The 21,644-nt window shown below is 36.1% G+C and overlaps 2 protein-coding genes across 2 annotated transcripts; one reads left to right on the forward strand and one right to left on the reverse strand.

Annotated features, from left to right (window-relative positions):
• Positions 1–327: 327 nt before the first annotated feature.
• On the reverse strand, positions 328–3,275 carry LOC110877473 ((R)-mandelonitrile lyase-like). Its single transcript, XM_022125619.2, has 3 exons — positions 3,050–3,275; positions 2,081–2,746; positions 328–1,476 (listed from the first exon to the last, which is right to left on the reverse strand). The coding sequence occupies exons 1-3, from the start codon at positions 3,258–3,260 to the stop codon at positions 539–541; spliced, it is 1,815 nt and encodes a 604-aa protein (XP_021981311.1). The 5' UTR covers positions 3,261–3,275; the 3' UTR covers positions 328–538.
• A 15,530-nt stretch (positions 3,276–18,805) lies between these two features.
• Positions 18,806–21,208, forward strand: LOC110875576 (protein FAR-RED ELONGATED HYPOCOTYL 3-like). The gene is made up of 7 exons (XM_022123773.2): positions 18,806–19,084; positions 19,126–19,292; positions 19,665–19,923; positions 20,080–20,464; positions 20,535–20,630; positions 20,734–20,785; positions 20,896–21,208. Exons 1-7 carry the CDS (start codon positions 18,806–18,808, stop codon positions 21,206–21,208), a joined length of 1,551 nt encoding a protein of 516 aa, XP_021979465.2.
• The last annotated feature ends 436 nt before the right edge of the window (positions 21,209–21,644 follow it).

The following is a 21,644-nucleotide window of genomic DNA, read 5'->3' on the forward strand; positions in this document are numbered from 1 at the left end:
CCTAGTAGCTAAGAACAAAAGAAATATACACATCATCTTTAGGGGTTATGAGGGGTGACGAGTACGCATGGCCTAGTAGCTAAGAACAAAAGAAATATACACATGAGCATTAAAAGTGGGTAAATTTGTCTTATTGGGGTTGCTCTAATACATGCACCATGTCAAATTTAAACTTTTTAACGTTTTTTTGGTTGTAAAACATACCACCTAATCATATTCACCAAGATATTCCTTTAACGACAATGGAGCGCGCATTACTAATCTATCAGAGATCCAAATCATTCAGATTAAATAACTCAAAATAAATAGGGAATTAAGTGACAATGATTACAGAATATAAATAAAATACATCTTATTCTCAAGAATGAATGTTACAATGTTGACCATATCGTAGATCTACTTCTTTTAGACTAACTAACTCGAAATAAATAGAAAATTAAGTGACATTGATTTATTGAATATTAGAGATGAATATTATAGAATATAAATGAGATACATCATAAGCTTGGTAGTAAATTGGTGTGTCTCCACTAAGTGGTTATGGGTTCAAATCCTGTAAAGGGCAGGTTTGGTGTGTTTTTAGCTGTTCAAAAAAAGATATTGTTGCCCTCTCATTTAGTATTTTCTCACCAATATATCGGCCTAACATCATAATGGTTGCCTGAGGATTAGTTCCTGGTGAGTTAAAAAACGTAGAAGCATCTACAACTCGTAAAGAATCGACCCCAATGACTTTTAAACGACTATCAACTACCTTGTTCACCAAGCATCCACCATGCATATGCCAAAATGTCGATAATGTTTTACGACAGAAAATCGCGATGGACTCCTGGTCAGAAGAATCCTCGGGTAACGATGGACCAATATAAGCAAAATAGTTTGGTACAAGGATGCTAGGAAACTTATACTCTTCCATAGCCTGAGTTTCCAAAACTTTTCTAAGTATTTCAACAAGATTTCCGCATTGGAGTATGTCTTCAGTACGCGAGTAATAATTAAACCGAACTTTTGGGCTAACTGTGACATCGACCGATGATGCTAAGTTTAGTGAGCCAGTTGATTTGGGTCTTGACACCTTTCCTCCAACTACCACCACACTTAAGTTTACAGGTGGAATCAAATCTAAGAAAGGTATAAAAGGTATGATAGATGAAACTCGTGGGACTGCGGTAGATTCGACGTATGGGCCAATCTCGGTGATCCCAGCCACACGAACTCCTACATCTGGTAATCTGACGGGTACTAGAAGATTAACCCCGTTACGTGGATTATCAGCCATGAACTGTCCAACAAATGGAAGGTCACGAACAACTGGAATCTTCTGCGACGAAAGCGATGACTCTGGCCCTAATCCGCTTAGTAGCAAAAGTTGTGGACTCCCAATAGCTCCGGCACTCAGAATTACTTCTCCACCTCTTTTTACATGTACTTCATGTTGTGTACCTTTGGAATCATGGTATTTAACACCGACAGCAGCTACAGAAGAAAACAATAAAAGATTGTTTGAGTAGTAGCTATGCAAGAAAAGAAGCGAGCTAATTTTCACGCAACCCTCCTCTCTATCTTTCTCTGTATAGAGATAGATAAATGAAAACAGGTGTGACAATAAAATTTAGGAATAACAGATTTTAATAATTCAAAATATTAGCCGTTGGCCTGGTAATGGTCCAAACTTAAAAATTAAATAGTGGTAGTCCCACTTTTTCACATATTCTAAATCAATGTACCTTTACTATCATAACCTTAATTTTTTTTGTCCCTTTTTCTTTTCTGTTAGTAAAAGTGGATTGGTTTACGATATGTGAAAAAATGAGAATATCGTTGATTATTTTTTAAGTTAGGATTGTTGCTGTCCAACAGCTAATAGTTATGATTATTAAATTAAAATCTATTATTCCTAAGATTTAGGAATAGTTGGAGCCAGAAGAAAACCATGTCATCCAACACTACCAGATAACTCTGTGTATGGGGAGGAAAAAACGGTCACAAAGTTAGTGACTTATTTGCGACCGATATCAGTTTCAAAGGTCATTAAAAATAATAATAAAAAAAACTTGAAACGAAACATGGTTGCATGTACCTAAATTATTAGAGCTGGAGAACAAGACTCGATCAACAGTTGCATGAATTACTACCCTTAAGTTTTCCGGGTTAGCTTTACTTATGAGCTCGACTGCACCATGTCGCCTCCCTGAATCATCATATGTCGAACCACCAATCTTGGTGCCTTGAACATGGTCCAGTATGAACCCATTGTCCGGTGCAACTCCAGCTTCTACAAACGCATTATAAGTAGAAGCTTGCCACCTACGTAAACGATCTGTACGCGTAACAATACTGTTTTCGACCCACTCGTAGGCACTTTTAACCGCACTCATATCCCATTCAATACCCGAGTTTTGGTAAAAATAATCATCAGCTCGGGAATAAAACCCAAAATTGATCATGCTACTACCTCCCAGCACCCTCCCTCTTGTGTTAAACACACCATCTTCAGAGAAAAAGTTTTGAGCTGGGGAGTCATCATGATTTGCGTATAAAAGGGGGTTTAAAGATCTATTTTCATGTAAGATGTCAGGGTCCGAACTAGCTACACCACCGCGCTCAAGTAGTAATACAGAATACTTTTCCGATAAAGTGGCGGCTAACGGGCAACCTGCGGTTCCTCCACCGACGATGATATAATCGTATTCTTCCGCCGGAAAGAAATCAGTGGCTTCGTGGGTGAAACCAAGGTAACTTTCATCTGCATAGCATAAACAAAGAATTTTGTTTATTCCTTCCTAGGGAAATTTCCCAGTGAAAATATAGCGTCAGAAATCTACGAGGATGTGATGGAAATGTGTCCCTGATCCCAAAAACACTTATCTGTGTGAAAAGTGTCAGAAAAATTTCTTGAAAGAGTTTCTGACGAAATTATTTTTGTTGCAAAAATGTCGCTATAGATAAAATGTTTCATAAGCATTTTCGACGAATTTTGCTGTCGAAATTGCCCTAGTTTTTTCATATATGTTTTTGTGTGTATATAGAGATGGGGTATATGACATGCCTGGAAGTGAATTTGGCTGCAAAAAACAAACAACTTTCAACTGCAAACCAACACAGATCACAAGATAAAATAGTGCAGCCTCTCGCAACATTTGATGGTTGGCCCTTTTCATATTGTTCAACACCAAGATATAGAAGGAGAAGGGATCTTTAAATGGGAAAAAAAGTTGGTTGACTTTTGTTTGCATGTGGTATGAAAATGAACACGCCATTGATAATGATAAAATTATTCAATCACATCTTATCTTCGAAATGAGGTATGAAAATGAACACGCCATTCATAATGATAAAAATCTTCAATCACATCTTATCTTTGAAGAACCTATTTGATAACTCCAGTCTAATTTATTATGTTTTATAATAAGCTGTCAAGTTAGACACAATGGAGTAGGTGATTGATTTTTATAAATGTGATCTGGATTTAAATCTTTGTAATTGTAAGTGGATAAAGTTTATGATTATGAGAAAAAGTTTTCTTAGAAGAAAAAAACAACAGATTTTAATATGTGTGTACTTTTTAGTGAAATTAATTTAGATTGAATTGTAAATTATATCCTTTATTTTTTATATCCAATTTTAACTGGTGTTTCTTACCTTTAAATTTGACTAGTTTTTACTTAATTTTTTAAAATCTTATATGGTTTGTCCTTTAAAGCTCACCTAGTTAATTTTTATAATTAAACTAGATAATGTGAAAGACATATGAGGGTATGATTGTCTTTTTACCACCACCAAAGCCACATGTTTAAGCCACCTCCTTCCACCACCTCCACCTCCACCTCCACCACCACATCCTCCGTCGACTACCGCCTTCCACCACCACCACTCTCTCTCTCTCTCCCTCCCTCCCCCCTCCTCTCTCCCGCCCTCCCTCCCTCAAACACCCTCCAACCCTTAACAAAACTATACCAAAAACAAAAATCCCAAATTGAAATACAAAACACTAATTTTAAGAACCCTAACCCAATCGATTGACCCAAAATTACTAACTTTTCACCAATTTAAGGAACCCCAAATAGATCCAGCGCGCAAACAGATCCGGCCGCAAACAGGACCGCCGCTACTACCGCCCATTATCATCATCTTCGCTTTTATCTGTTTCACCGTGCCAGAAAGCAATCAGTTATGCTCTCAAAGCTTGTGTATATCTTACGGTAATAATATGAAGCCATTGAGTGGTCAAAACCACCAAGATTATTACTGAAGGGTGAACCGTAAGAGGATCTTTAAGTTGATTAAATAAGAAAGAAATTGATATATTTGATGTTTAAATTGGTGAATCTAGATGACTACGGCGAACTTGATGATAGCAGGTTAAAGGAGCAAAGGAGGTGTAAAGAACAAGCATGGAACAAATGAGAGCTTAAAATGGAAGGAATACGAAGCATAAATAATTTATTGGAATTGAAAAATTAAGAAGATAAAATGATAGAGGATGAAATTACGAGAACGTGAGTGAAAACAACGAAGAAAATGGAGTTGAAACGAGAAAGTTATGAAGAAAAACAAAATTGTTTAACTGAAGCCTACCGCAACTTACAGTAGCTACGGTAGACCCTGACCAAAAATGTGCACCGTAGTACAGTAGCTTCCCACCGTAGCAATTTAAAGGCCACGGTAAGCTACGGTAGCCAAGGTAGCATACGGTGGAGCCAGACGCAAATTTTGTAACTCCTTTTTAATTGTTGGTGGTTGTGACTTTTGGAGTATCCTTATCATTATCTTCGTTTCAGAACTTTGTGAGGGAGATTTTTAGGTGATAAAACATTATTTTAGGTGTTTCTGTGATTGCTTTCCGATCTTTGATTCATATGAACATCGGAATTGAAGTGATGATCAACAGAACAATTTGTGGCTAAGTTCTTGTATGTTTTCACTCGGATTGTAAGGTTTCGAACTAAATGTTTGTGATTGTTTAAGTAATTTCTAGGATAGTATTTTAATCATTTTGATTATGTTACTATGGTGTTTATGAGTTTGATTTGTAATTTTTTTTATTGTTGAATTTCGTTTTCAGAACCATCAGTTCTTGGTGCCATAGGCAATCAAGATTTATTGGGAGGGACTCAGGGTTTGCTATATTATACTAATTATCGGGTGACAACCTTGCGCTCTTGTAATCCAAGTACTTAGTCCTCTTTTATCACAATTAAACACATATTCACGAACTATGTCTATGTAGTTCATCCCAGATTAAACTTTCACATTAACATTTGTAGAAACCTGAAACCGGGGGAGAACATATTCTCTCATTTCTGAATTCGAAACTTGTTAAGTGATTTTAATTAATTTTAGCATACAAACAAAACAATCAAAACTTGATATTACTTTGTCTGCATATTAGTTTTAATTCTAGTAATTTCCAAACTGCATAGATAATATACCACAGACTCCCTATGTTCGATACCCTTTTTACCGCTATCTATTTAGTGTAATTGGTTTATTTTTTAGTGAGACTTCGACCTCACGTCAAATTTTGGCGCCGTTTCCGGGAAGTAGTGCGCACCATGTGTTATTTTGAGGAATCATCCGAATTTCTCCTATGGAAATCCGGCAAATCAAGCCAATCCTAACTTTCACGAGAGTCAAGGTAATTATGTTCCGCCTCAACAATTCAACAATCAAGGTTATCAAAGGCAATATAAACTACCAACCAATGAACAAACAGGGTGGTCAGGACCAGCCAGCTCAAGTGGGAATGAATTCATGGATTTACTCAAGACGATGCAACTAGAGAGGCAAAGAAGAAATCAAATGGATGATGCTCGTCTTCAAAAAGATGAAATCTGTGACAAGGCGATTCAATCTTTGACCACTCAAATGGGTCAACTTGCACGTGAAATGACACTTTTGAAGAAGAACAAAGGTCAACTACCGAGTGACACAGTGATAAATCCTAAGAATATCAAAAGCGTGAACAACAATGTGGTAAGCACTGTTCCTAATAGTGAATTTAATGAAACATTTCTAACCTCTTCGTGTCAAGTGAGTGCAGGTATAGGAAAGGATGCCGAGGTTGAAAATGAAAAAGAGCATGGAGCACCAATTGTGCCTATCCAAGTGGGAAAATTAAAAATTCCTCAAGCATTGTTGGACTACGGGGCATGCATGAGTGTGTTACCAGGCGATTTATATGACATGTATGACTTTGGTCCGCTACAAGATATAGGCAACAATGCAGATGAAAGTTGGAGGCGTCCACGAGGAGTGGTTAGGAATGTCGTGATTCAATTGGGAGAATTTGAATATCATGTGGATTTTCTTGTCCTAGACTATGCTTCTACCAAAATGGCAGCACAACAAAGGGTAATCTTAGGTCGACCCGTTCCTATACACAGCAAATGCTCAAATAAATTGTAGAGACGTGATCATTACTATGACCGAAAAGAACTGTAAGTTATCCTTTGATGTTCAAACTAGGGTGATTAGTTATGAGTCTGTTGAGGCAAAGGGTAGTGAGTCTAGTGATTGTATGAGAAGGGTATGTCAAAGAATGAAAATAAATAACCCACCGGGTTATGAAGAAAAGCATGGGGGATCAAGCATGAGTGTATTTGATTACCCACCGAATAGACATGGGATCAATACATTTTACCCAAAGGCACTGCTCGGGAGGCAACCCGGGGTTTGACACTGATCTTGTTGTTCCTCTATCTTTCTATGTTTGAGGGCCATGGCAACACTCAAGTGGGGGATGATGGGCGGATATTTGTGTGAAGGTGGTGATAGGGAGTCGGATAATATACAACATATGTTGTGTCAAACTTCACCAGGTCCATGTACTCTTTCCTTAGTCTTGTTATGTTCTTTAGCCTTAAAATGTTGGTAGTTAGTTTGTGTGCTTTTGTATCGTTTAAAAGGGGGGGGGGGAGCATGTTTGTAGGTGTGCGTTTCTTCCAAAACCATACATTGGGGACAATGTATCCCAAGTGTGGGAAGGGGAAATTTTTCAAAAAATAAAAAAATAATAAAGAAAAGTGTCGTTTGAATTGAACACTTGTCATTGTATTCACATAATACACCGGAAACCCTTTATCCTTACATTGTGAGCGTTTGGGCCACACATTTGCTTTAATGATAATTCTTCTTTCGATTGAGAGTGGCAATGTGTGGTACTGCATTAGAAATTGTGCATTAGATGCGCTCCGAGGCTATAGGTTAGCATGTTTATGAAAGTGATAAAGGCATTTAGGTAGCCTCGTCTCGATGTGCACGAGTGTGGGAACTTAGGGGTGGGTCTCATACATTACGTATATGAGCATGGTAGCGAGATGGGTGGGGGTTTGGTCTAATAGTAGCCACATTTGAGCCTATTGCCTATCAATTTATGACCCATGCCTACTGCCAAAATTTTTACTCGTTTGAGAAGATCTGGCCTAATAGTTTGTGTTATTTAATGTTTCTGTGATTGTATGTTTAGTATTAAGAAAAACGAGAAAATACAAAATAAAAAGAATGAGAATAAACATTTGTAGTAACTGAAAGAAAAAAAAAAGAAAAAAAAAGTTGTAAGATGTTGTAATTAGTCTGATGTAATAAAAAGGCCGGGTCAGATCATTACGCTGCTTATATCCATTTATTTCCTACCTTAACACTTAGCCTCGTTGCAACCTTATAACTCCTTTTGAATCATATGCATGCTTAAGCATTTATCTTGGCGGAGGTTCGATTTTTGCACAAGCTTATTATTGTAAGATCACACATATGATTTGAGTGCATTCTAGCACATTGTTTCTAGCTACCATATTTCACCGAGAGGAGTGTTTTGTTAGGGGTTGTTGTGTGGTTAATAATGAAAATTTTGTATAAGTATGTGGTTTGTATTGTTTTGTTATAGAAGTTGATTTTGTGGTGGATTGTTTTTGAATGAGTTGCTTGGGGGCAAGCAACGTTGTTAAGTGTGGGGATGTGACGGGTGAACCGTAGGAGGATCTTTAAGTTGATTAAATAAGAAAGAAATTGATATATTTGTTGTTTAAATTGGTGAATCTAGATGACTATGGCGAACTTGATGATATAGGTTAAAGGAGCTAAGGAGCTGTAAAGAAGAAGCATGTAAAGAGCTTAAAATGGAAGGAATACAGAGCATAAATGAAGAAAATAATTTTTTGGAATTGAATAATTAAGAAGATAACATGATAGAGGATGAAATTACAAGAACGTGGGCGAAAATGGCGAAGAAAACGGAGTTGAAACGAGAAAGTTACGAAGAAAACAAATCTGCTTGCTTACGGTAGCTACCGTAAGCTACGGTAGACCCTGACCAAAAATGTGCATCGTAGTACAGTAGCTTCCCACAGTAGTAATTTAAAGGCCACCGTAAGCTACGGTAGCCACCGTTGCTTACGGTGGAGCCAAACGCAAATTTTGTTACTCCTTTTAATTGTTGGTGGGTGTGACTTTTGGAGTATCCTTATCATTATTTTGGGTGTTTCTATCATTGCTTTTCGATCTTTGATTCATATAACATCGGAATTGAAGTGATGATCAACCGAATAATGTAACACCCCAAAATTCGAATTATTAAATTCGTTAGCATGTTGCCATGTTTAATAAAACGAGATACAATAACTAGGTTAATAAACCTAGTTAAATGCCTATTAGATAAGCTAAATGATGAAACTTGTGGCATATATGATAGTAAGTTAAACTTGAGGGACTTGGAGTGCCAAACTTGGAAGTTTGGTTTACTAAAACAAAAATCACACACACACCCACACAAGGGTGCGTGAGATCGAGCAGGAGAAAAGAAAAAGGGGTGAAACCCTAGTTCTCAAGAAAGCTTCAAATTGACAAGGAAATTAGGCTCAAATCCGATGCATGAACTCGTTTTCTTGATGATCTAGCCCTAACAAACATGTGGTAAGTTGTATTTTATGATTTGATGATCTTGCTATGAAGTGGGTTATGGTCAATCCATGAAATTGTATGAAATTGATCATGTAGGTGTGTTAGAATCACATTATAGAACATGAACTATGCAAGATTCTAAGTAATTTGATGATTTTGGATGAAACCCACTTGTGGTAGTGAAGATGATGATATGGATAATCATGCATGTTCATTAGTTGTGTAAGATTGATGTATGATGTTGTATGTAATGAGTAATGGTCAGTTAATTTGGGTATAGTATGAAAATTACATGATTCTAGTGGAATTTGATGATCTTGATATGAGTTAGTAAGAATTTGCAAAGAATGCTTGTACATAATGTTTTGTTAGTAGTACACCCGCCAAGTGTTCGATAAAATGCCTAAGAGAGCAAAATTTGTGAAATTGTATGAAAGTTATGTAGAAGGTGCTTATGGTGTAGCCGTTAGCAAAATAATAAGTTAAGTATGCTTAAGGTGGAGTCATTATGAGAATTCGGATTTGAATGTATGGTTTGGTAAAATTATGCATTAGGAACTTGTACCTTATGTCCCAATGATGTAATGCTCGCCATATACTTTATGCATTTGATTCATGGTGATTGAGAGCAAATGTGTACGAATATGTGATGCGTAGTTTATTGATAAGTGATAATGTTGGAATTATGTCGTGTACATATGTAAGATGATAATTTGATTGTGCGGATGTCGAACAATGCGGTTGTCGAATGTAGAGTTAAGAAAGCATAAGTATGTGTATATTGTGTAAGCGACTAGGCGATCATATAGTTGTATGTGTTATACGACATTATGTATGAAATTAATATGATGTCATTAATATGATCTAAGTGGTTGACAAATCATGTCGTATGCGTGTTAGTGGAAGTCAATGTAGATGAGAGTTGGAAAAATGTATGTTAATATGAATAAGTATAAATACTAACATTATTATGGCATGACGGCATGAAAGAATAGGAACCACACTAGCATGGACCAAGCATGGAAGGCTAACGGGTCAAGATGAGGCAAGGAAGCGGTTATGAACACGGATGCACAAGGTAAGTGATTTCCGTAATCACTTCTTAGTTCAAGTAAGTAATAAAGTGTTGAAATTAATTAAACATGATGTTTGAGGTTAAATATGTAGGAAAGTCTTTCGTCGTAAATGACGGGATTAAAGTTGACCAAAATGCCCTTGATGGGTATTTTGGGCAAACGATCTTAATAAGTAGTTTAGAAGCAAGTTATTGATTAGTGTAATGTCTTGGACAAGTATGGAAGCGAAGAGTATGGTCTTGGTATGTCATAAACCATTAACGCGCAAATACCCTTAACGGGTCAAAACTAAGTATATGAACGATAATGTGTTAAGAGGATGCAAAATGTCTAAGAACTTATTATTTTATGATAGATGTCACTGGTATTATTAGGTTTATAAGAGTTTATGGTAAAACAAACAAGTTACGTTGAAGAATGCATGAACGGGTCGAATTGTGGGTAAGAGGGTAATAAGCCGATAGCGTGTAAGTTAAGATTTTCCTTAAGGCGGTTATGGGATTTTAAGTTCATTTGATAGGATGTGAATTTACAAGCATGTAGGAAGAATATGTAGTAATACGGTACCTAAATGTGGGATCCTAAAGAATATGTAGCAATAAGGTACCTAAATGTGGGATCCTAAGGAATATATAGTAAAATGGTACCTAAATGTGGGATCCCAAGGAATATATAGTAAAATGGTACCTAAATGTGGGATCCCAAGGAATATATAGTAAAATGGTACCTAAATGTGGGATCCTATTGAATGTATGTACGTATGTAGGTGTGTATGTAGGTAGTATGTGTATGTGTATATATATATCCAAGTGAGTATGTATGAATGTGTGCACATATGTAGGGTTGTGAGAAGGCATGTAATAGGTATGTATGTAGACATGTATGTATGTATGTATGTAGGTATGCACGTATGTAGGAACGTACGTATGAATGTAGGTACGTAGGTTTGTAAGTAGTTATGTGTGAACGGATGCATATATGTAAGTATGTATGAAAGTATATACGCAAGTATTCAATGAAATTGAGTATTGACGATAATAATAGTGTGCCTTGTGAACGAAGTGTAACACAGGTACAATGAGAAAGTCTCACCACGGATTGTACGATCAGATGGAAAGCTGGGATGTAAAGAGTTAATGGAATAAAAAGTAAACGTGAATAAATCTTGTATGTTTATAATGCGTACTAATGTTATGAATTTTATGTGGTGAGCGCAGGTAGTACGAGTCATGAGGATCATCAAGGAATAGAGATCGAGGATCAAGTCACTAGTGAGATTGTACGGGAACGTTGATGTATATAATGTAGTAAACATAAGCTATGTTTTTACTTAGTAAATAAGTCGATTGATGGATTTATGTGAAAGAGTTATGTTAAAGTTAATTTTTAAATAAGTTAAGGTGTTTATAATGAAAGAAAGTTTATGACTTGAACTTCCGCTACGACTTTTAGTCAAATACGTATTAGGGTCTTACAAGTTGGTATCAGAGCCCTGGTTTGAGGGAATCAAGTACAAGAAGGTAGGTACTTGAACTCAAACCTATGTGCTCTTGTGATAAGGAACCTGTACAATCCATGACTCGATCAAGATCCAAAGGTAGAAATGGAATGAAAACGTGTATGTATGTATTCATATGAAGAAGCTAACGGTTTGCTATGTGCAAGGTAAGCTTAAAAGTTTGGAGAGGATGATCCGTGAATGCAGTCTAAGGTGGATGCTAAGGCAGGCAAGGATGCGAATGGACAGACGGACCCCAGGTACACAATGTTGACATGTATGGGTACCGTTGTTAAAAGAAAAAGGAAGAAGTCTCCTTGGGAGGGTAAGTACTAAACGGAAGACAACGATATTGTCTTGGTAAAATTGTAAAAATGTAGCACGAACTGAGACCCACTAATGCGGACATAAGGCGATGATTACCTGAAGGCACGGAATTAGTATGTGAATTGCGCACCTGGCCAGTACGCAAGAAGCATATGACGTTCGTGAGACCGTGGTAATTATCGCAGGTATATCTGTAGAATTGGGTAGCAGGTGGGCGTGCGGGTGAAGTGGGTAGTAAGGCTCTCGGGAAATTGAGAGTACTATGTAGGAATGAAATGCAGAAAATGATATGTTTGAATCTGTGAGACGGATTCAGCACATGTAATGAATGAAAGATGTGAATGGGTAATGTAAATGAAATGTTTGAATCCGCGAAAAGGATTCAAAGCACGAAAGGAAGAAAATGTATGAATAGTATGTTTGGAACCGCTAGACGGATTCAAAACATGAAAGCAATGAAAGGCATGAATGTGACGTTTGAGTTCGCGGGACGGATTTAAAATATAAAAAGGGATGAAATTAATCCACATCACAATGTGTCGACAGTTTGACCATGGTTGTGTCAAACGAGTCATACGGGTAAATGTAAAGTAATAAACAAAAGAATGATCGTAATGGGCATGCAAACCTAAATTTTAAAGCGAAAGAAAGAAGTTCAAACAAGTTATGTGTTAAATGTGTTAGTAATGGACTCTTAGGAGTCATAATGAATGACGGGCTACGACCCGGACAATGATTTAAGTACGAACAGGTAAGTTTTGTTAAGAATACCGAAAGGATGTAATGAATGTCTTTGCAAGTAAGCATGAATGGAAAGAAGTACGAAGAGTACCTCAATACATCTATGGTAAGTAAGAAATGACAGTCTGACCTGGAAAGGTCAAACTGCAAAGGTTGATGAAATGAGGAACTAGAATAAAAGAATTGCAGGTAAGGAATGAAATGCGGAATGTGTTAAAGTTTGTACGCAGGACATTGAAAAAGGAAATATAGGTGAGTAATCACCTAGTATAATGAATGCTTGAATGAAATGTGCTAACCGCTAAAATTGTAGATTATAATGTTAGGAACTCTTGATGTGATGAAACCAAACGAATTGGTGGAAGGATGTGCACGAGCGAAAGCGCATTACGCGGATGAATGAAATCTAGCCTGGTATGGCTAGTACTCGTGAAGAATGCGGATCGATCTGGGTTGCGGATCGTCGATTGATGATATGAGATGAGGTTAGTAAAAAGTTTAACTTATCTTAGATGAGTATGAATTGGTTAATTGGGTACGACCTACGAAATGAATGATGGGATGGGTATGGTATAATATGGGAAGTTTGATTTTTTTTAGTTGACATAAGAAGAAAACTATGTCATCAAGAAGCGAATCTCAAAGGTTTTGAGTGAAAAGTTCGAGTATTGGTTAAACTCTCATGAAATAAATTGCACGACACGTATGCTTATGCAAAATAAGTAAGACCCGAAATAAGAGGTTAGTAATGTGAAACAAATGAGGTAAGTTGAAGGTAAAGTATGAGAAATATGGACTTACTAGTAGAGAATGGTGTTGAGATTATGTCAAATTTCTAGTTTTTGAATATGATTGTCAACTATAGTGTTTCGAATATGTTAGTATGAGTTGAAATGGTGATACATGTGCATATATGTAATTAGTTGATCATGTACTTATGTATATGAATGTCTTTCACCATGATAATGAAATGTAAATGGTATCATTGGTATGGCCGACTAGGTTTTGATGAGCACATGATCATATGACGAAAGTATGTAGGTAAGCTGATTGACTTTCTGAAAGTCAACAATGTATGAACAGCACGACTAGGTCTTTGGATGCACTTTCGAGAATAGAGACGACAAGTATAGTTAAGAAATACTAACCATGATGCTCGGCTTGTTGGCCATGTTCATTTGAACAAGACATTGTAGAAAAGATACGCATGGCATAAATAACAAAAGTGACCATGGAATTAATGCCTAATTTTCGTGTTAAGTATGGATAAGTGGGTTTAAGAAGGGTGATTATAAGTAAGAATTGGTATATCGAAAGTCTATGATATGCGTATAATGATACGTCGACCTTTTTATGAATATGAATGTAAGTAGAAGAAACGTTAGTGATGATATGTGTTAAGAGCTAGTATTATAAAGTAAAAGACACTAATAAGAGCTCTGGAGCAGAGTCTAACATAAGTATAACTATGAAAGTAATATAAGTAATATGAGGGCATAGGAGCGATGTGTACAATTACGTTCATGTATGAATAACACCTTTGCCAAGATCCCGAATGCGTTTAGGTGGTAGTAAGTATTGTGAATGAAGCAACCTGAAAGGGGTAAGAGTAGAATCGGTCTAGTTTGAATGAGAAAGGTTTCGGGGACGAAACCTTCTTTAAGGGGGGTAGACTTGTAACACCCCAAAATTCGAATTATTAAATTCGTTAGCATGTTGCCATGTTTAATAAAACGAGATACAATAACTAGGTTAATAAACCTAGTTAAATGCCTATTAGATAAGCTAAATGATGAAACTTGTGGCATATATGATAGTAAGTTAAACTTGAGGGACTTGGAGTGCCAAACTTGGAAGTTTGGTTTACTAAAACAAAAATCACACACACACCCACACAAGGGTGCGTGAGATCGAGCAGGAGAAAAGAAAAAGGGGTGAAACCCTAGTTCTCAAGAAAGCTTCAAATTGACAAGGAAATTAGGCTCAAATCCGATGCATGAACTCGTTTTCTTGATGATCTAGCCCTAACAAACATGTGGTAAGTTGTATTTTATGATTTGATGATCTTGCTATGAAGTGGGTTATGGTCAATCCATGAAATTGTATGAAATTGATCATGTAGATGTGTTAGAATCACATTATAGAACATGAACTATGCAAGATTCTAAGTAATTTGATGATTTTGGATGAAACCCACTTGTGGTAGTGAAGATGATGATATGGATAATCATGCATGTTCATTAGTTGTGTAAGATTGATGTATGATGTTGTATGTAATGAGTAATGGTCAGTTAATTTGGGTATAGTATGAAAATTACATGATTCTAGTGGAATTTGATGATCTTGATATGAGTTAGTAAGAATTTGCAAAGAATGCTTGTACATAATGTTTTGTTAGTAGTACACCCGCCAAGTGTTCGATAAAATGCCTAAGAGAGCAAAATTTGTGAAATTGTATGAAAGTTATGTAGAAGGTGCTTATGGTGTAGCCGTTAGCAAAATAATAAGTTAAGTATGCTTAAGGTGGAGTCATTATGAGAATTCGGATTTGAATGTATGGTTTGGTAAAATTATGCATTAGGAACTTGTACCTTATGTCCCAATGATGTAATGCTCGCCATATACTTTATGCATTTGATTCATGGTGATTGAGAGCAAATGTGTACGAATATGTGATGCGTAGTTTATTGATAAGTGATAATGTTGGAATTATGTCGTGTACATATGTAAGATGATAATTTGATTGTGCGGATGTCGAACAATGCGGTTGTCGAATGTAGAGTTAAGAAAGCATAAGTATGTGTATATTGTGTAAGCGACTAGGCGATCATATAGTTGTATGTGTTATACGACATTATGTATGAAATTAATATGATGTCATTAATATGATCTAAGTGGTTGACAAATCATGTCGTATGCGTGTTAGTGGAAGTCAATGTAGATGAGAGTTGGAAAAATGTATGTTAATATGAATAAGTATAAATACTAACATTATTATGGCATGACGACATGAAAGAATAGGAACCACACTAGCATGGACCAAGCATGGAAGGCTAACAGGTCAAGATGAGGCAAGGAAGCGGTTATGAACACGGATGCACAAGGTAAGTGATTTCCGTAATCACTTCTTAGTTCAAGTAAGTAATAAAGTGTTGATATTAATTAAACATGATGTTTGAGGTTAAATATGTAGGAAAGTCTTTCGTCGTAAATGACGGGATTAAAGTTGACCAAAATGCCCTTGATGGGTATTTTGGGCAAACGATCTTAATAAGTAGTTTAGAAGCAAGTTATTGATTAGTGTAATGTCTTGGACAAGTATGGAAGCGAAGAGTATGGTCTTGGTATGTCATAAACCATTAACGCGCAAATACCCTTAACGGGTCAAAACTAAGTATATGAACGATAATGTGTTAAGAGGATGCAAAATGTCTAAGAACTTATTATTTTATGATAGATGTCACTGGTATTATTAGGTTTATAAGAGTTTATGGTAAAACAAACAAGTTACGTTGAAGAATGCATGAACGGGTCGAATTGTGGGTAAGAGGGTAATAAGCCGATAGCGTGTAAGTTAAGATTTTCCTTAAGGCGGTTATGGGATTTTAAGTTCATTTGATAGGATGTGAATTTACAAGCATGTAGGAAGAATATGTAGTAATACGGTACCTAAATGTGGGATCCTAAAGAATATGTAGCAATAAGGTACCTAAATGTGGGATCCTAAGGAATATATAGTAAATGGTACCTAAATGTGGGATCCCAAGGAATATATAGTAAAATGGTACCTAAATGTGGGATCCCAAGGAATATATAGTAAAATGGTACCTAAATGTGGGATCCTATTGAATGTATGTACGTATGTAGGTGTGTATGTAGGTAGTATGTGTATGTGTATATATATATCCAAGTGAGTATGTACGAATGTGTGCACATATGTAGGGTTGTGAGAAGGCATGTAATAGGTATGTATGTAGACATGTATGTATGTATGTATGTAGGTATGCACGTATGTAGGAACGTACGTATGAATGTAGGTACGTAGGTTTGTAAGTAGTTATGTGTGAACGGATGCATATATGTAAGTATGTATGAAAGTATATACGCAAGTATTCAATGAAATTGAGTATTGACGATAATAATAGTGTGCCTTGTGAACGAAGTGTAACGCAGGTACAATGAGAAAGTCTCACCACGGATTGTACGATCAGATGGAAAGCTGGGATGTAAAGAGTTAACGGAATAAAAAGTAAACGTGAATAAATCTTGTATGTTTATAATGCGTACTAATGTTATGAATTTTATGTGGTGAGCGCAGGTAGTACGAGTCACGAGGATCATCAAGGAATAGAGATCGAGGATCGAGTCACTAGTGAGATTGTACGGGAACGTTGATGTATATAATGTAGTAAACATAAGCTATGTTTTTACTTAGTAAATAAGTCGATTGATGGATTTATGTGAAAGAGTTATGTTAAAGTTAATTTTTAAATAAGTTAAGGTGTTTATAACGAAAGAAAGTTTATGACTTGAACTTCCGCTGCGACTTTTAGTCAAATACGTATTAGGGTCTTACAAATAATGTGTAGCTATGTTCTTGTATGTTTTCCCTCGGATTATAAGGTTTCGAACTTAATGTTTGTGATTATTTTTTGTTATTTCTGGGATAGTATTTTAATCATTTTAATTATGTTACTATGGTGTTTATGAGTTTGATTTGTAATTGTTTATATTCTTGAATTTCGTTTTCTAACCATCAGTTCTTGGTGCCATAGGCAATCAGGATTTATTGGGAGGGATTCGGGGTTGGCTATATTGAACTGATTATCGGGTGACAACCTTGCGTTCTTGTAATCCAAGTACTTAGTCCCCTTTTATGACAATTAAACACACATTCACGAAGTATGTTTATGTAGTTTATCCTAGATTAAACTTTCACATTAACATTTGTAGAAACTTGAAACCGGGGGAGAACATATTCTCTAATTTCTGAATTCGAAACTTGTTAAATGATTTTAGTATACAAACCAAACCATCAAAACTTGAGATTGCTTTTTCTACATATTAGTTTTAATTCTAGTAATTTGCAAACTGCTTAGATAATACATTTTCCATAAACTCCCTGTGTTCTAGCAAGCAAGCAATCAGTTATGCTCTCAAAGTTTGTGTATACCGTATGGTAATAATATGAAACCATTAAGTGGTCAAAACCACCAAGATTACCCACTGAAAATTCAGCAGGAAAACGGAGTGTTGACTTCTACCAATAGTTGAACGCCCTTTGTTTATTCAAACCTTTCATTTAAAAGAAAAGTACATGAATTGAGGTGTTCAACATAATTAATGAAAACACCCCAAGTAAGCTCAATGTCCCCATTACGAGGCCATGTCCGACGGCCTCCTTCTCCGGCCGCACTCTCTTTGATTTATCTCTCTTTCTAGACATTGTTCTATCGCTCTCTACTTCTTGAAGTTAGAATGTGTGAGTGTGTGGATTTGTTTGTAAAAGAGAAAGAGAGAAAGTAAGTGAGTTAGGGTTTCATGGAGACAAAGAGGATGATGTTGTAGTTAAATTACCAACTTATTCTCATATCCCTTGCACGTGATCTGATTTAACCATAAAAATTAACTAGGGTAGGTCCAAAGGATAAACCTTATAAGTTTATTTAACATTAAGTACAAAAGTCATCAATTTTAGAGGCAAAGGACACCGGTTGAAATTGATTATAAAGATAAAGGACAAAACTTACAATTCACTCTATGTTAAAAGATAGTCAAAACTAGGGGTGTAAACATCAGTTATTACTATTTGTTAATTTGTGTGAACATCACTTATTACGATCATTGGCGTTTTACATCTATTTGATTAGTTTTTAATGTTATTTAGTAGTATTTGTAAACATCAGTTACTACTATTTGTTAATTTGTGTAAACATCAGTTTTGTTAGTTATGGCGTTTTCATTATGATGTTATATTTTGTTAATTATTTATGTTGTTAAGTGTTTTTAATTATTCATCTCATGGCGTTTTCATCATGTCATTATTAAATTATGTGTTTATTATGTCTTGTTTATTATTCAATTAATGGCGTTTTAATCTATAATGTTATTACGAGACATTTTCTATTTTTAATGGCGTTTTTCTGATTTTTCTGTTCCTTACTGTGTTTTCTCAGACGAAGTTGCTTCCTCGAGTCAAAGGCTTTGCCCCAAAACTGGATTACCATTTATCATTTCTGACGTCAGTGAAGAAATAAAGCCCACAATGGACATGGTATTCTCAAGCCTCAAGGATTGTTATTCAATGTATGTCAAGTATGCCAAGGAGTCTGGGTTTTCAGTCAGGAAAGGAACTACAAAGACAAGCTCTAAAGGTGTGTTACATATTAAGTATTACTTGTGTACGAGATCTAGGTTATACAAGGACAAGAAGGTTGATACGTTGGACCCCAATCAAAAGGAGCAATTAGTGCGATCCAACTTTTCAAAGAGGACTGATTGTGGTGCACTGTTAGGTGTAACTTTTGAGGATGGATCATGGAAGGTGTATAACATAACCATTATCTTGTTGAACGTCCTGATAAGCATTTTCTTCCAACTGATCGACACCTCACTCAGCTCCAGAAGCATGTTATACACAACATGTCTAAGCTGAATTTGGGTCCCGTGAAGGCGTTTAATGTTATGAAGACTTGTTTTGGCGGTTTTGAAGATGTGGGTGCAAGTAAAGTTGAATTTAAGAACTATAAGAGGCAAATTAACTTGTTTATAGGGGAATATGACGCCGATATGTTTATGAGACATTTAAATGAAAAAAAAAACATTCTCGGCCTAATTTCTCGTATTGATTAGTTCACAGACGAAGAGAATCGTTTGAAGGGACTTTTTTGGTGTGATTATCAAGCCAAATGAAATTACCACGTGTTTGGTGATGTGATTTCGTTTGACGCTACGCATCGTTCCAACAAGTAATATTTTATTATTCAACTTCTTCTGTTTTTTGGCGTTTTATGAGTTTACATGCAATGGCGTTTTTATTAGTTTACATGATATGGCATTTTATTAGTTTACATGCAATGGCGTTTTTATTATTGTTTCAGTTTTCACGGCGTTTTTATATGTAGATACTTTATGGTGTTTGTACCATTCACTGGTATAGACAATCATCTCTACAATGTTACATTTGGTGCAACATTATTGGCGTCGGAAACTGCTGATACGTATATTTGGTTGTTGAGAGTTTTTCTAAAGGCTGTTGGTTCTCAACCAAAAGTTGTTGTCACTGACCAAGATCCAGCAATGAAGAAGGCTATTCCTGTTGTATTTGTTGACACGAGGCATCGGTTATGCATGTGGCATGTGTTGCATAAACTTTATCTGAAGGTTGGTATGCTTATTTTTACCTTTGGCATTTTAGGATACACTGCGTTTTGAAATACATGGCGTTTTGTAACTTGTTAATGTTTTTTTTTAATTAAGTTTTGTCTTTGTGTAACTTTATATGTTTTTTTATGCATGGCATTTTCGTGTTATACATAGGTTGGTGTTAGGCTATGGAATTCCACCAATTTTAAAGAACGTATTTGTGGTGTTGTGTGGACGGATATTCTCACACCTGAAGAGTTTGAATCAGAATGGGAAGCGGTTATCGCAGAGTTCAATTTAGCAGATAATGACTGGCTATCTGATATTTTTGCACTCAGGGAATCTTGGATCCCTGCATATTATAGAATGGAAGAGATATCGGGTCTTATGCGAACGACATCGAGGTCGGAGAGTGAGAATCATTTTTTTGGTCAAGTGTGCAATTCGAAAGCTACTTTTTTTGAGTTCATGACTCATTATGAAACTGCAATAGAAGCACAACATCACACACACCGGAAAAATGATCATGAATCTCCATACAAACGACCCCAGTTGAAGAGTAATTACCAATTGTTGGAAGGCCAAGCTGTTGACATATACACAAAAAGTATTTTTTTGTGACGTTCTAGCTGAGCTAATTGGAATTGTGGATTGCATAAATCAACGTTATGAAGATCAGCCCGATGGGTTTCTTAAGTTTTACATAAATGAATTCCAACAGCCTTGTACATCCTTATTTGAGGTAAACAATGGCGTTTTGTTTTTGTATGGCGTTTTCTGTTAATGGCGTTTTTCATATCCAATGTATTTTTTGTTTAATATTTTTAGACAAACATTCCCTGCATGGCGTTATAGAGATATTGTTTTTGGCGTTTTTCAGGTAATGTTCCGTAAGTCTGACTGCACATGCAGTTGCTCATGCAGGCGTTTTGAACAGTTTGGTTTGCTATGTAGACATATATTCTATGTTTTGAGAATTATGAACATTAGGGAATTTCCAAAACAGTACATTCTGAATAGATGGCGCAAAGAGGCTTCCCCAAATTGCTTTCCCGAATACTCAATTAGTCGTGAATATATGGCCGAGCTTGATCCCGATGTGCAAAGTATGATGCGAGATATTATTTGTTCAACGGAATATACTTTGGATCGTTTATCTGGTAATAAAGAGGAGCCATCCTTATACAAGGATCATGTTCAATCTTATATGAAGAACGTTCAAGATATGCAAATTGTTGCTCCTCCCGCTAGTACTAGGGATAGATTTGCCGAGATAACCGGTCAGAGTCCTTGTTGGGTATAAATCCAAAGGTTCTGGTTCTCGGAAGCGCCTGAAATCTAAACAGGAGATAGCAATCGAGAGAAGAAATGAAAGTCGAAACCCGGGGCCAAAGAAAGACAGTGTTAAAACTGCAAAGGATATGGACACTACGCATCGACATGCAAACAGGCTGTAATTAAAAGAAGATCGACAAGGTTTTCGAGAGCTAGTGAAGAGTAGTTTGGCATTTTGTATTTTTCATTCTTATAGAACACACACAGATGGCCTTTGAGAGCCATTGTAGAGTAGTTTGGCGTTTTGTATATTTCATTCCTATAGAACCCATAAGATCTCAGTTTGACGTTTTACATCATTTGTATACATCATTTTTTTCCATTCTTTTTTTTTCGACCTATTTGTTCATAACATGCTACTTCGAAGTCACGTAACAAATAATATAAGATCGGTCAAGCAAATC

This window comes from Helianthus annuus, chromosome 9 (assembly GCF_002127325.2).
Source record: "Helianthus annuus cultivar XRQ/B chromosome 9, HanXRQr2.0-SUNRISE, whole genome shotgun sequence".
Lineage (NCBI taxonomy): Eukaryota > Viridiplantae > Streptophyta > Magnoliopsida > Asterales > Asteraceae > Helianthus > Helianthus annuus.

What these genes read in the sequence shown, in the direction of transcription:
- LOC110877473 (XM_022125619.2), bottom strand. Translation starts at nt 3,260, where the DNA reads ATGGCGTGTTCATTTTCATACCACATGCAAACAAAAGTCAACCAACTT. An exon ending in GCAGCCAAATTCACTTCCAG is followed by an intron (nt 2,747 to 3,049) that starts GCATGTCATATA and finishes TATGCTATGCAG; the next exon opens with ATGAAAGTTACCTTGGTTTC. An exon ending in CTCCAGCTCTAATAATTTAG is followed by an intron (nt 1,477 to 2,080) that starts GTACATGCAACC and finishes TTTCTTCTGTAG; the next exon opens with CTGCTGTCGGTGTTAAATAC.
- LOC110875576 (XM_022123773.2), top strand. Translation starts at nt 18,806, where the DNA reads ATGGACATGGTATTCTCAAGCCTCAAGGATTGTTATTCAATGTATGTC. An exon ending in TTGAGGATGGATCATGGAAG is followed by an intron (nt 19,085 to 19,125) that starts GTGTATAACATA and finishes CGTCCTGATAAG; the next exon opens with CATTTTCTTCCAACTGATCG. An exon ending in GAATTTAAGAACTATAAGAG is followed by an intron (nt 19,293 to 19,664) that starts GCAAATTAACTT and finishes TTTTATATGTAG; the next exon opens with ATACTTTATGGTGTTTGTAC.